Source organism: Echiichthys vipera, assembly GCF_963691815.1.
Source record: "Echiichthys vipera genome assembly, chromosome: 5".
NCBI lineage: Eukaryota > Metazoa > Chordata > Actinopteri > Perciformes > Trachinidae > Echiichthys > Echiichthys vipera.
This window is the reverse complement of record NC_139830.1, coordinates 16645937-16660207: the sequence shown is the minus strand read 5'-3', so window position 1 is coordinate 16660207 and position 14271 is coordinate 16645937. Positions and strand designations below refer to the sequence as shown.

Here is a 14271-nt window from a genome sequence, read left to right as displayed (position 1 = left end):
CTTCCAACATCACTGCCACATGGACAGTGAGACTGCAGGGAGTTAAGACGGGATAGGTCCAAGAAAAAGTTAGATCGAAGCACACAAGACGGAAATGAATCCCCTGAAAATCTTTTGGCTGACACAGCATCACATAGGAAAGTAACAACTGTATAAAGATATACCCATTACAGACCAAAAATACACACCGCTCAAATAAAATCATGATGTACTGTAGTCTGGAGTGAGTCAGTGAATCCAGAAAGAGGAAGGCAGCACACCTGAAAACATTCATTTTGTCCACATCTTGTATCTTTACCAGGTACTGAAGCTAAAGACCCACCTGGTACAGCTTAATAATGTGAGGGTGGTCAAGCATCTTCATGATCTGAACTTCTCTGTAGATCTTCTCCAGATTGACAGCATCAAGTTGGGTCTTATCGATGATCTTAATGGCCACCTGCAGAACGATACAACTGTAATCAGTGATTTTATTCTCAATAGCATACAATAGAATCCTCGTTAGAGCTCATCAGATTTGATGGGCAATAAGAAACGCCCCAGACTCGCATACACACCAGAAGAGACAGCAAATTAATATTCTCCAAGAAGCCAAAGGAGACAGTGTGTTCTTTCCAGAGTACTGCTTCTGAGACAAGATAAATACTTCAATACAGCTCGTGCTGAAACCTTTCTAAACACTCTCAAAATCTGAACCGAGATGAAATATCACATTAAGGTACAGCAGAGGCAAACACGGGCCTCATTGGATATACACTCACACCCACAATGACACGTACATGTGTAAATCGCACACTCAAAAATTCAACATGCTTGGCATTGATTAATGATGTCTGGTGGGTAACAAGGCAATATTAACATCGCCCCTTGAAACTGTCTCATAAACAACATTTCATCAGTGTAATCTGAAGTGTTTCCAGGTGTTCGTGGGCCAAACTGGAGGAGTAAACAACAAAGGACCCCAGCTCCCCTCTCAGCAATCACATCCTTTTTACAGTGAGTTAGAAAACTCTTACTGAGCGTTCATGCGGACAACAGGAAAGCATCAAGAGAAATGTAAGGGGCTGTGTTGTTTCAGGTGCCGTTGAGACTTTCTGAAACGATTAGTCGTTTAATTGATTAGTTGATTAAAAGAAAAGGTATCTGCAGCTTTTTGGATTATTGGTCAACCGTTTCAGTTTAAAAACATACACAGAAATGACAAAAATGACGAATAATAAACAGTGCAGGAGGAGGAAAAAACCCAGAGGGCTTTTTTGAATCCTCCTAAAAATCACACATTTATAGAGATTTCAAATACGCAAAATGCAGAAAATAAGTGAGGGTTAACTCATAACAAAATATGTTTGACAGCAACGATAATAAGAAATAACGACGATAATTTCTGTTGAAAAACCAAAAAGGTGAGTGTATAATATGTATGGGTTTAAACTGAATATATTTGGCTTTTAGACCATTGGTCGGACAAAACAACCTATCTGAATTTGTCAACTTGTTTTTTTTTTATTACTATAGTTGTTAACTGCAGCCCTAGGTGACATAATGAAACAGAATCCAGGGAGGAAGGTTTAAGTAATAAATCCATGAGTTTGAAGGTTTATCACTGCACGGCACTTAATGATATTGTCTCTGACACAGGACACAGTGACGATCATCTTATCCCCTATCTTGACTTGAATTACTCGGTTCATATTCAGTGCAAAGCAGGAATGTGAAAGGGCGAATTTGACTGACAACCACGGTGCGTTTCCAGCTGATGCCCCACTGGACAGGGCCAACGTTTTCTGCTAGATGACCCTGGATTTTTTTTTTGCATCTGATGTGTCAACGCAGTGGTATCATAGAAACAGTCAAAGCCTTATGTTTGAGCCGGTATGAGGTCTGACATCTTCATCCTACTCACACCCAGTTTGATCCTATTTAGCATATTTATAATTAGCATTCACAGCGTGCAGTAATAGGTGTTTCAATAGGTTTAAGGTTCACATTATTATCCCCCTACCCACAGTACAGACAGGTATGCAATTTGGTGTCAAATCCTATGAAGAAATCTAAATCTTTTAATGGCACTCCAGCTATAAGTCGAGACCTCTGGGGTATACATTTAAAATGACTAGCCTAATACCGGGATAACAGGGTACTTTGCATGAAAAGATCTGAGCCAACTGATTACATTGTCAACAATACTAACTAACACACGCATGCACACACACAATAGAAGACTTATTCTGTACTCTACTGGCGCAAGGTCATTTGAGGACAATGAGTTCCAGGGGACTTTAGCTCATACATTAACTAATGATCGCAGAAAGGCAGGACAATGCTGTGATCAGAGATGGATAAATGTACGACCCGCGGAGCTGACAGTCAGGACCACATGGGAATGGGACAGCACTATATGAACCCACAACCTACATTATGTATATAACTGGATGAATGGGTCAGTATAACATGCAGGAGCCATGAGTAGAAAAAAGTAGGTTTTAAACCACACACACTCACACACTATCTAGGAATATGCCTACCTCTCTCACTGACCTTGGCCACTTCAACAAACAGCCTGGCTCTAGCCATGGGCCTGGCCGAGCCAAGCAGCTGCAGTGGCTCTCTGTAGCAACCAAGCGCCAAGTGACCTCTACCAAACTACCAGTGGCCTGAAAACCAGCGACAACATGCATGTTTTCATCCAACCCAAATATCACACCGACTGAGTTGGAACTGCGGCCACTTAGTGAAATCACCTGGTGTAGTGTAGTGCATTTAAAACCTGCATTAAAACTGCATTCACATAGCTCTTAGTGTTACAGGGTTGCAGATTACCTGGCTAGACTAATGCTGCGCCACTTCACAGGCTTTACTAACCAGATTAACACGATAAGAGTCTTAAGAGCCATGTTCTTGCCTTGTTATTCATTAAACCTACCCAGGGCCACGTCTGGATGGTGTAAATCTTTGTTTTTCTGGACAGCGCGATTGCTCACGTTCAACGACAAACAGTTGGAAACTCTGTGAGGTCAAAGATCAAAGATGTGCAACCGTGTTTTCATAAGTCTTCCAGAGTCTTTTTCTATCACTCCCTCTGTCTTCTTTCACACAGACTGGACACTCTCCGTGTCTCGGTCGTTACAATAGAAAGGCATGGCACTCAGCGGCACTGGTCAAGAAAGGCATCTCTGTAGAGAACTGATATAAAGCTATAGTCAGACTAAAGTGCATCAGACCCTCTCCAAACTAAGTGAAGACACCAAGAGCAGCAGTGTCAGTGGATTGCTGTCTCCATGTATGCGTGCACAACTACTTCCAATACTTTGGAAGAGCTCTGTAATACTTTCCAATTACAGAGCTCTGGCTGGCATATCCTGCTCTTCACAAAGCTTGTGGCAATGCTGGCACAAGAAACCACTAAATCACATAATTATGTGGATTATATAATAGGACCACCGACCCATGCTGCATGCCCCAGATACTCCCTGATGTTTACAGCAGACAGACTATTGAGTTGGTACACTGTCAGTCTGGGGTCATTACCAAAAATGTGTGCAGGTGTACAGTATGATGCTGGTATGGCGCAGGAGCATGCATGTTTACAGTTGTGTTTCCCAGCAGCACCGGCGGTCAGACCTCTTACTGGCAGTGATGTTGGCTGAGGGGGTGAACGTGCAGTGAGTGCAGCTCCCTGTAACCTGCAGGTATTCAAACATCAGCTGTTGCTCGCGCTGGAGCAGCCAAGTGGACTGCACAGTTACCTGATCCAAGTTTCTATTTAGTGCACGATGTGGACAGCATTTCGGCATCTGCCGTGAATATCTGAGGTGTCAACTAGTGCATAAAAAAGTTATGTAACTCAGCGAAACAGTAGCCTAAGTTAGCTTCCTAGGCTAAGTAGTTTCACCGACACACTCACCTCGGTCTTGGTTATGCGGTGTCGAGCCAGCTTCACGACAGCGAAATTGCCCTTTCCTAAAGTGCGCTCGATGTCGTAGAAGCCCACTCGGACCGGACCCCGGATCAGCGGTTTCTGGACAGTGTCAGCCATGACCATGCTGTTCTAAATGGGATTGTTTGTGGAAGAGTAGGAGGTAGCCAGACGAGCAAGAGGGGACACACGGGGGGCTCACGCGGGGCTTGCTCGAGCAGCTACAGATAAAGACGAAAGGAAAACAAACTGGCCGCCGCCGCCGCCGCCGCTGCTGCTCCTCGAAGCGTGTCCATTAAAAATAGACAAAGTTGATTTCTGTGTCGCCCTGCCAGCTTTGAAAGCCAATGTGGCGACACTCTCCCCGTCAGTGCGGCGATACGAAGCAGGCCATTTGCTGAACCCGGGGGCTGTCACACCACGTTCTCCAATACAATAGAGCTATAATATTTCAGCTCGAGGTGCCTCTATCAGCAACAGAGCACACGAGTTGACTTGCAAAGAGGCATCATGTTCTCTGGTTGACGTATATTGACGTCAAAGCCATAGGGGTATTTGTACAGGGGGCGGGGCCACGAGGCCGCTCCACACTTCAGTGCCAATTGGTTGCCAAGACAACCAGACCCACCTCTTACGTCAACCGGTAAAATTGCTATTCTGAAATCTGTTTGCTTGCCTGGCCTTCTTGATTGCACCGGATTGCACGCATAGGTAACTTTGAAGTTTTGCCCTGCAGGTGTTCCATAAGCCTTTTTGTTAAAGTCGTCTGTGAGTGAAGCACGCAGAGGAAGAGGGTGAAATTAATTCTGAATCAGCATGAACATGCATTTTTTTTTACTTGCTCACAATAACGTGCTCTGCAAGAATGAATGAAAAAAAACAATTCAAACAAATATGCAAGGATTTAACATTTAAAAGATAAAATAAATCCCAGCATTCTTTTAGTCAGCCTTTAACGGAGGATTGTGCAATTACCATTACACATCCCATATATTCTATTATAGCATATAACATTATATAATGAAACATGGCAGGACCTCATGTGAAACTAGACATTTTATCAGCAACAAAGACACTTTGGTCAGTTACATAACAGCGCCATCTGTTGGAAAAAATAGAAAATTGAAGCAAGGCTTCTCATACTGTCTCAGTGTACAGTGGTATTTTTACAGGCGTTTTACGTTCACACACGTCACACAGACACTACCCAACACACTAATACAAAACACACATTTGACTATACAAATGTTATTATTAAATAAGAAGTGTAAACGCAACACCTTGTAAGCAAACTTTATTTGACACCCAAAGATCATGTCATGTTTGAGATTCAGCACACATTCACACCCAGCAGTTGTTCTCTTCAGCTCATGCGGTGACAGTCTAACACAGAGCAGTGGATTACTAAGTGGGCAGGCAGAGCGGCGCTCCGAAGGCCTCTGCTGTCACGCATAGACTTCCTGAATGTAAGAGTTCCAGATGTGCTTTTGGCATTTCCTGTCTAACATTCTCCAAGAACACACTCAGCCTCTCCTTTCTGGGCTTGCTACATCTTTCCAAGTCAAGACACAGACCTAGCGGCCCACGCACAAATAACACAGGCATGTGTTTTCAGTAATATATATCCATGATTATTTTACAAATTTACAAGGCAAGCATAAGCTTTTACAAGCAAACACTGATGAATGAATCCATACTCAAAAAGGGTCACTCCTAAAAAAAAAGTCTCTGTACTGTCAGATCAGTGGAAGGGTTGAGTTTCCCACACAGTCAGGTGGAGTCAGGGAAAGCCCACAGCTTTGAGGTTTACTGGGGTCAGCAGAGTTCTGTCATCAGTGTTTCCGCATGTACTGTCCTGTTCCCTGACATCAGAGTCCAAACAGGAAGCCTTACACTCGGCTGACACTCTACTCTTCAGGTTTAGAGAGAGGGTCAGAATGGTCCTTGAACAGGGCAATTCCAACGCCATAGAGAGACAACAGGATCTTTTTGTCCTAGTGTCTCATAATATCTAGTGAAGGCCGAGCAAGATTTTACAAGATGAGTAACCTTGCGTGAGTCCTCAAAACTTGCACTTATTCCCAGGGTTAAATGAACAATCCACCATGCCAAATATAGCAGCACTGCTAACCTGCCCATACTCAGTAATGCTTTTTTTAGTTCATTAATGCCTCTGTGAAACCAAAGTCTTTGTGCTGCTTAGAAGTTACATAATTTGTCAGTTTTTTCACATGATGTATCTCAACGTTACAGCGCCACCGTGAGGTTGACATTTGAATTGGATCCCCTAACTTTTGATCTATTAAATACTTTTGTTTATAACTAAATATCTGCAGAACTAATGACATTTCCCTCAGCTTCAGCTGTATATGGTCTTTGGTGCTAATTACTGTAGCAAATGTTAGCTAACACAAACACAACTATGACGATGATCATGGTAAACATTAAGCATTCAGCTTAAAAGCAGCATTGTGCCTAAGTCCAGCCTCCCAGAGGTGCTAGCATGGCGACAGCCTTTCATTTATTAAAACGATTTAAAATATATTAGCATTTTGAAAATAATATATAATAATGTCCTGAATCTAAAGGTAGGCTGTAATCAGATTCACATTTTTTATCGACAATTTGGGAACTCTATTGGGGGGGTTCTGGGAATTTTGGGCCTTAAATATGGAGTCCCAGGTGACCAAACTTTGGGAAACTCTGCTTTAAGCATTCATATGACTTGCAGCTTCGAATGCTCTGGATTCAACAGTGGAGATACATACAGGGGATATACCTATGTTCAAATAGGCAAAGTCCAGGTTTCTTGTACCACACAAGAAACCAGTAGAGTGTGCAGGAAGAAAAGGATGGAGAACAATGTGTTCCTCTGTCTAGCTGTGTCATATTCGATAGCTGGTATGCAGTTGACAGACACTCACAGAGACCAAATAGGCATCAACAGTGTTATCCATAGATCTCATTTTCCACCCATCCAGTCTGCCGGCCCTGAGCTCTGCAGGTTTCATAGATGTCATTGGTCACAAAGCCGATCTCCCTGTCAGCGCATGACACATTCTCATAATCGTCACACCGGGAGTCCTGGGTAGGAGCACAGGAGTACTTAGTCAGGATGTCTGCCGGCACGCTGCTGTCCAGAGCAGAGTGAGGCAGTTTGGTAATGTCACTAAAGGCGTATGGTCCTTGGACGGCATAAGGTGAAGCTGTTGTTGACATCCATGGTTTTGATCTGCTGTGGTAGCTTTCTGTTTCTGTCTTCCTCCTGAACATGAAATTAATTATATTAAAAGACAGTAATGAGATCATCACATATTTGATATATATATATACAGTATATATATATATACATGTGTGTGTTTACATGCATACATTTACAGGCAACATAATGTGAGATAACACATTTCCCCTTCATGTCCCAAGACCACAGATACAGGGTGTAGTCCATAGGTATACAGTATATACTAAATGCGTGCTCACATTGGCCAAAACTGAGTAAATATTTGGAGAAGAGCTGAATTGTTGCCACATTTATAGATACAGGACATTATCGCATCTAAATACGTCTTCATATGTCATTTTATTACTCATGCATCTGGAAACACAACGATTATATTTGACGTACAACACATAGATACATACTATTGTTTTTTTAGTATAACTTATACTTATATTTCTGCGTTTACCTCTTAGCATGATGTTTGTAGCAGAAGAACCCAACAGCTGCAAACAGCAGCAGCAGCAGAGCGGGAATAGTTGCATAAAGGATGTAGGAAACATACAGGGTGTTGTCTGACAGAGACACTGCAAAAGAAAGAATATCACTTGGTGTAACTTATTTTAAGATGACTTTAAAACATTGACCTTTATCCTTAAATAGTCATAATTCTACTTAAAACATTATTATTTTAGTAGTTACCCTGAAAACATGAAGAGGTTCAACTCAAAGTATCAATAATAAAATATAATTTAACTAAAAATATATATTTTCTTTTCTTACCTGATGACTCAGGTAGTCCTATTTTTATCCTCTCATCACTTTCTGTGGTTGAGAATATGTTTGGTCTCAGAGATGGAACTGGAGCAATCAGAAAAATGTTTTAACATCAGCAAAGATATGACACGTGACATTGTTTACGCAGATTTCTACAACTCATTTCTACCAAAATAAACAATAAACAAAACGTGCAAGAATGAATAACGAAAACCCATGTATTGTGGCTAATTGCATGACCTTCCCCGTCAAAATGTTTGTGTTGTTAAATGATGTGACCACATGCATCTCTATGCACATAGAGAAGTAGCAAGAGGGTTAAGTAGCCTACAGTATTTAAAGTTTTGTATACATTTTGTCACAATGTATATTATACATCTGTTGTATATGTGTTGATTCACATCCTTAATGGAAACAGAAGTGTATTTGCTACTATGCTGATTGCATCATAAATAGCCTATATTGCACTGCTCTGTTCTTTACTGTACAATATACTACATGTGACCTCCAGCTGAGAGTAAACAGTAAACAACCCAAATCTATTTTGACCATTAGAGGCCTTAAGTAAGTTGACATTAAAAGTAAGTGATGAAGAGCAGAGATGTGAAGGTTTAGTCTATAAACACACCTGCAGTCACTGGTTATCTATATCCCACAGAAACATCATGCATACAAGGACAGTATGTGTTGGGTAGTCAAGTACATGCTGTACCTGCATGTGCTGTGTTCCCTTCCTCAGTAAATACTGGTACTTTTTCTGCAAAAGACAAGAGAAAGAAGTAAGCTAACATCACTCAGCCATTCAATCCTTATAAAAGTATTTAATCAATTCTACTTCACGCAGTTCATAAAAAAGATTAAAATGCTTAGAGGTCGCATTCAAGAACTATTTCACAACGGAACAGAAGTGAATGTCGATTGCACAGTGCTTTTGGCCATAGAAAAATGACACCACCGGCGCTTGGATTGGTTTTCTATAATCCTCGCTTTCACCATGCAATTCTGTCTGCCCGTAGGTCTGTACTGTACTGTACTGTAATAATAACACAAAGGCTTTGTATCTGAACAACATTAAAACAGTTGACAGCAGTGCCTCTATTTTAGTAATGTTCTTTTTGGAAGATTAAAATTCAGATTTTGTGGATTCAAGAAGCGGATAAAAGTACCAAATGTGAATAATTCACATCCTTGCACAGTCAGATACAACAGCACAGTGTCTGTGATTTACTGGCTCACCTTCTGGGTATTTGCAGACAAAGTTGTTCTTGGAGTTGCAGTTGTCATCGTTCCATTGGAACAGGAAATGACCTTCTTCGTCGGGAGGTGCAGAGGGCTGGTGGTACAGAACCACGCACATTTCAACACCACACGATGGCTCATCCCAATGCCAGTTCCTACAGCAAATAAGATGCACAAGTTTAGACTGGTATTGCATTTTAATTGGACAATTTACATTATTGCATGCACAGTTTTACTTTATATCTGAATTTCTCATTCCCAAATTCTTGCAAAGGACTGTAGATATTCCAACACTCCCACACACGCACTGTTTAATCCAACAATATTTTCTAAGTCACAACTGACTACAACCTTTTTCCACGGATACTTCCTTTTTCAGTGTGCTGTGTCCCTTGAGATCCCTCATACTATTTCCACTGAAACATTCATACATAAAGAATGAAATAATAACAAAATGAGAAAGACCTGAACTTGGCCTTGCTTCCATCCAGCCAATAGTACTGTGAGGGACACCCTGGGTTTGTGGTCCCTGCCCTGTGGCGCTGTGGGCTGCGACGAAGCCCGATCCAGAAGTCTCCATCTCCAGCCTGCAGCTGCTGTATGAACCTCTCCATCAGTCGCTGCTCGCTTTCTGTTTCAATGCTGAGCAAGTCGCCTCCATCCGACCTGCAGGCCAGCCTGGCATCCTCAAAGGTCAGCCTTCGTCTGCTGTCCTGGACGTAGGACACCTTGTAGCATGGCCGCTCTGTCCCGCGCCGACAGATCCTTTGGCCTGGACAGCAAAGTAAGCATCAGGGAGATAACAAAATGATAAAGGGTTTTTAGGGTTTTCTGAAGATCTCCTGTGGCACTCATGTTGCAGGAACATTATAAATAACCTACAGCATCATGGACAAATTGGGAATCAGAATGTTTTGTCAAAGTCTTCCCACATGTTCCTGCAACGTGGATATGGTAAACCATACGGTCATGAAATTACAGTGTAAAACCAATTTTTTAAGGGCCTAAAAAAGATGTTTGTTTTTTCTAGATTGGTCTTATGCCAATCAAAGTATTGTTAATGCTGTGGTGCACTGTGACAGATTTTAAATAGGCCTATGTGAGTCTGAACACATCTGAAATGCAGTGGATGGCTGAGGTGGCACAATGAGACGCTTAATTATTGAACAAAATCTTTTAATTGGCCTTAGACAACGGATCTTGATTGTCTAAAGAAACTGATGGCACATCATTTATAAGTATTTTTTCCCAAAGATACCAGATAATAATCAGAAAGACAATCGATTAAACTTGTGGTTACCAACACGTTTAGTGCGTGTGACCATTAATACAAAGTACTGTGCGCTCGAGTATCTAGGATTAAAAAGCATGTGAGCTTATGATGTGAGAGAAGTGATTTTCCATTTACAGAAATTATCATTAAAAAATGCTAATATATTTTCCCAAATAATAATTATAGTAAACATAAATAATGACAAATATCTCAGACATCTGTATATATTATTCGTTTGATTAATTCATGTATATTTAATTTATGTAGGCTAATTCATTTTATTCGAGGAACTAATAATACCTATATTTTAATATCAGCTGTAATCTATATTTTTAAAAGCACATATACATATAATATTATTAAACAAACAAAAGAAATCTGAAATATTACTTCTATCATGTCTTTCTTTTCTTCTAGGCTAAAAGAACAGTATGGCTATAGATTTGGGACTGTTGCATGATAGTGTGGGACCTAAATGCTGCTGTTACTCTTATAATAGCAGTATAATTTATGTGTTTGTAGCCCATTTGTAGGACTAAAGCATTAAAGTTAGAAACCGCGACCCCCTGACATCAGATCATGAACGCAAACACCCTGTTGATGTCCATTTCCCACCACATCACGTGCTGCTGTGTGACTGCAGCCTGTTTATCATTAGACCGCACATGACAGTATAGGCTTTAGGCTTCTTTACGGTGGTTCTGGTTCACCACGAACATACAAAGGGTCAAAATGCACAGCAGCGTTCATTTATAAACAACTTTATCGGTAAAAAAAAAAAAAAAAGTCGAAGTCTTACCTTACTTGGAATAAAGTACAAAATAATGAGCTACACAGTTTCAGTTGAGTTTAAAAAAGAAAAGGGAGCTCTCGTTCTTCCGAAGTGAAATGCTTACCATTTATTTTGGACGCGGATCCAGGGTGGAACAGAACGGCGATAACAGTGCCAAACAGCTTCATAAGATCCATTTCTACATGTTCACCCGAGTGAGTTCCACGATTAGTCTCAAAACCAAGTGTAAACGACTTTGTTTTGATTGCACTTTAAATCCTGTGATAAACAGACTAATGATAGCAGCGGCACAGTTTGTCCAGTCAAAAGTGGGTCGACTGTTGGAGGCGTGCATATGGCGTCTGCTGAGAGGGGGGGGCATCAAGTGAGATAGTCCAAGATTTTGCTTTGAAAAACAGAAGGCACACTATTGTTGCTTTTCAGTGAACTCTTTCCCTCTAGATGTAAACTAAAAACACTGAGGTATGCATTTGTGCAACCTGTGTCTGTAACCGAATTAGTAAAAAGTGCCATTCCACATACAGCCTAATGTCATTATAATGGGATGAATGGAGTTCTTTGTGCAAACATCATGCTTCATGTATTAAAATAGGGAATGAGTATCTCTCATTGTCTTTCCACCACACACACACACACACACACACACACACACACACACACACACACACACACACACACACACACACACACACACTGATGATTAAGTACTGCGTGTGGAAACAGCTCAGAGGAGAAAAGGTGGGGATACAGAAACAAGGTTGACTTCAAAAACTCAAATCCTACGTGTTAAAAGTACAACTCAGTGTTTCCTTTTTCTTTGTCTGGTACATGTCGGCCTCCTGTGATGTGATTCAGTGTGTTCAGTTTATCGAGTGTACTGTATGTCTAATGTGGCTGGTGATTAACAAAAAAAAAGCCACTGTAAATGTTTAAAAGGAAGCTGACTCACTGCGAACACTACGAGAGTCACAGCGAGGACAAACAGTGAGACAGGGACTGAAAAAGAGATAAAGAAGGAGATTTGAACAGGAAAGCATGCAGAGGAGGAAGAGGAAAGGATGTTTTTTTCCTCCAAAATAATACTTCCTGTTTTTTTTGCTTTGGTTTGGTTTCCTGACATTGGAACCTAATTTCCAGAATATGATTGATTGTGAAAGTCTGGAGCAGTCGTATGAGTTACGCAACAGAAAGGCAGAAAGGTTAGATAGTGGCCTGCTTTAGTTATAGTTGTTGTTGTTGTTGTTGTTGTCGTCAGTAGCAGGCGGCACTATATTGCTGTTGTGGAAGTAAGTAAGTAAGGAGTACCCCTTAACCCGCCTCCCTTGAGCGGGGGGGGGGGGGGGGGTGTTCAGGGGGGAGACAGCAGGTCAACAGTAGATGCCACATAGAAGTGGTGTACATCATCTACTGTGAACTGTGTTTCAAGATGATTTTGTAGTCATAAACCCTAAAAAATTAAATAAATACATTTTCAAAGTGCATAAGGGCTTAGTACATTAAGATCTAAATATATGAAAGCCTTTCCCATGCTCGCTAATGTCTCATAAGTTAGGCTGTTCTCATTCACTTTTCCTACATTCAACTACGAAACGTAATGTGCAGTAATTTGTGTGTATTCCAAGTGTTTATTTTGTGGGTAGTGAAAGGCAGGGGATGCAGACGGGCTCCTGGATCAGTTGCCCACTTTGTCCAGCCTTGGTTGTGTAAAACAAAACATGACTTTATATTTACTGTAGAGGACTTTATTTCTGTGTCTTTGTTGATTCCAAATTATTTGTACTTCCTTTTGTTACTTCAGTGGATGGGTGATGTCTTGTTTTTCTGAGAAGCAAATAGGCTAAACAATGACCGTCACTGTGCTGTTCATTCAGGAGGAAAAATGTGTCTCTTGGCTTAAACTCCTCAATGCTGGTGAATCACGAGTCCACAGAGAACAAGTTGTTTTCTGAGCCCTGTCTTATTTTGGCCAGTAGATGACACCAAACTACTGATGAAATAAGGCCGAGCAGCAACTCCCATTCACTTTTGAAATAAATCTGTTGTTGTTCACTGACAGTGACAGGGCATTTGTTCAAGTAATCTATTCACATACAATTTTGAGGTAATGGCACTTAACTTGAATATTTCTGCCTTATCCTTTTTCTATGCTACTCTTCTACACCACATTTCAGATGGGAATATTGTTATTTTATTACATTTAAAACTGAAATCACTGGTTACTTGGTTTTACGATATATTGATAACATTATAAAATAATGATTTCATATTAAAGATTAAACCAACAGTTCCCAATCTTTTTGACCTGTGACCATTGATAAAATAAATCTGTCTTGTTGTGACTGTGTTGTTTCAGGTTCTTCCACCAAAGAGACATTCCCCCTCAACACATCTCAGGTGGTTTTATTATATATAGATCCAGTATTTCACAAAGTAAAGATTAGAGAAAATTCTAAAAAATACTTATTACGTTGAGTAGCAGAACTAAATGTTTTCTTTTTTTCTCTCCCATTAATCACCTCTTAACTCCTAAGATTTATGTTGTGACTCTCTTTAAGTGGACATCTTTATATAAAATCCTACATGTACATCCATGCATCAGTAATAACAATCATATTTAGTCATATATATATATAATAGTACATTACTTGCAGGGGAACTTTTTCTGCATTATGAGTAAACGTATTAATACTTTAAGTACATTTGGCTAATAATACTTCTAATAGTACTTCTACTTTGTAAGTAAATTTCTTTAAACTTTTGGTGGAGTAGTATTGACAGTGCTGTTTTTGTATTTTTAGTTAACAACCCACCATTTTTCCACTATTGAATGACACTTACTTTGATTATGATTGTATATGCTTTAAGAATGAAAGCATTATAATGAAATACAGTTGTCAATGATGTGACGCTATGCTATGGTCACACTCTGAGGGGTCATTAGCTACTCAAATGATCTACTCTACTGTGTGTACCACCAGCAGTAGTACTGTACTGTGTCCCATCCACCTTAAAAGTGTATCCTCTTTCTTCCAAAACTGTGTCCTGCTCCGGGCCTT

The 14271-nt window shown here is 40.5% G+C and overlaps 2 protein-coding genes across 2 annotated transcripts in view; both read right to left on the bottom strand.

The window, feature by feature from the left end:
* Window positions 1-4264, bottom strand: part of sik2b (salt-inducible kinase 2b) — a 37375-nt gene extending 33111 nt beyond the window's left edge. The window contains exons 1-2 of the mRNA XM_083913548.1: window positions 3905-4264; window positions 323-439 (exon numbers count right to left, since the gene is read on the bottom strand). Of these exons, the coding sequence (XP_083769674.1) occupies window positions 323-439; window positions 3905-4042 (255 nt within the window). The 5' untranslated portion in view covers window positions 4043-4264. The remainder of the gene's footprint in view (window positions 1-322; window positions 440-3904) is intronic.
* A 938-nt stretch (window positions 4265-5202) lies between these two features.
* laynb (layilin b) lies at window positions 5203-11505 on the bottom strand. The gene is made up of 7 exons (XM_083914516.1): window positions 11319-11505; window positions 9615-9921; window positions 9147-9304; window positions 8623-8667; window positions 7917-7994; window positions 7603-7720; window positions 5203-7181 (listed from the first exon to the last, which is right to left on the bottom strand). Exons 1-7 carry the CDS (start codon window positions 11389-11391, stop codon window positions 6866-6868), a joined length of 1095 nt encoding a protein of 364 aa, XP_083770642.1. The 5' UTR covers window positions 11392-11505; the 3' UTR covers window positions 5203-6865.
* Between the last annotated feature and the right edge of the window lie 2766 nt (window positions 11506-14271).

Bases quoted from the DNA above. Each gene is read 5' to 3' on its own strand.
- laynb (XM_083914516.1), bottom strand. From the start codon at position 11,391: ATGGATCTTATGAAGCTGTTTGGCACTGTTATCGCCGTTCTGTTCCAC. The intron at 8,668-9,146 runs GTGAGCCAGTAA...TGTCTTTTGCAG, and splicing joins TGTCTGCAAATACCCAGAAG to AAAAAGTACCAGTATTTACT. The intron at 7,182-7,602 runs GTAAACGCAGAA...TTTCATGTTCAG, and splicing joins TACAAACATCATGCTAAGAG to GAGGAAGACAGAAACAGAAA.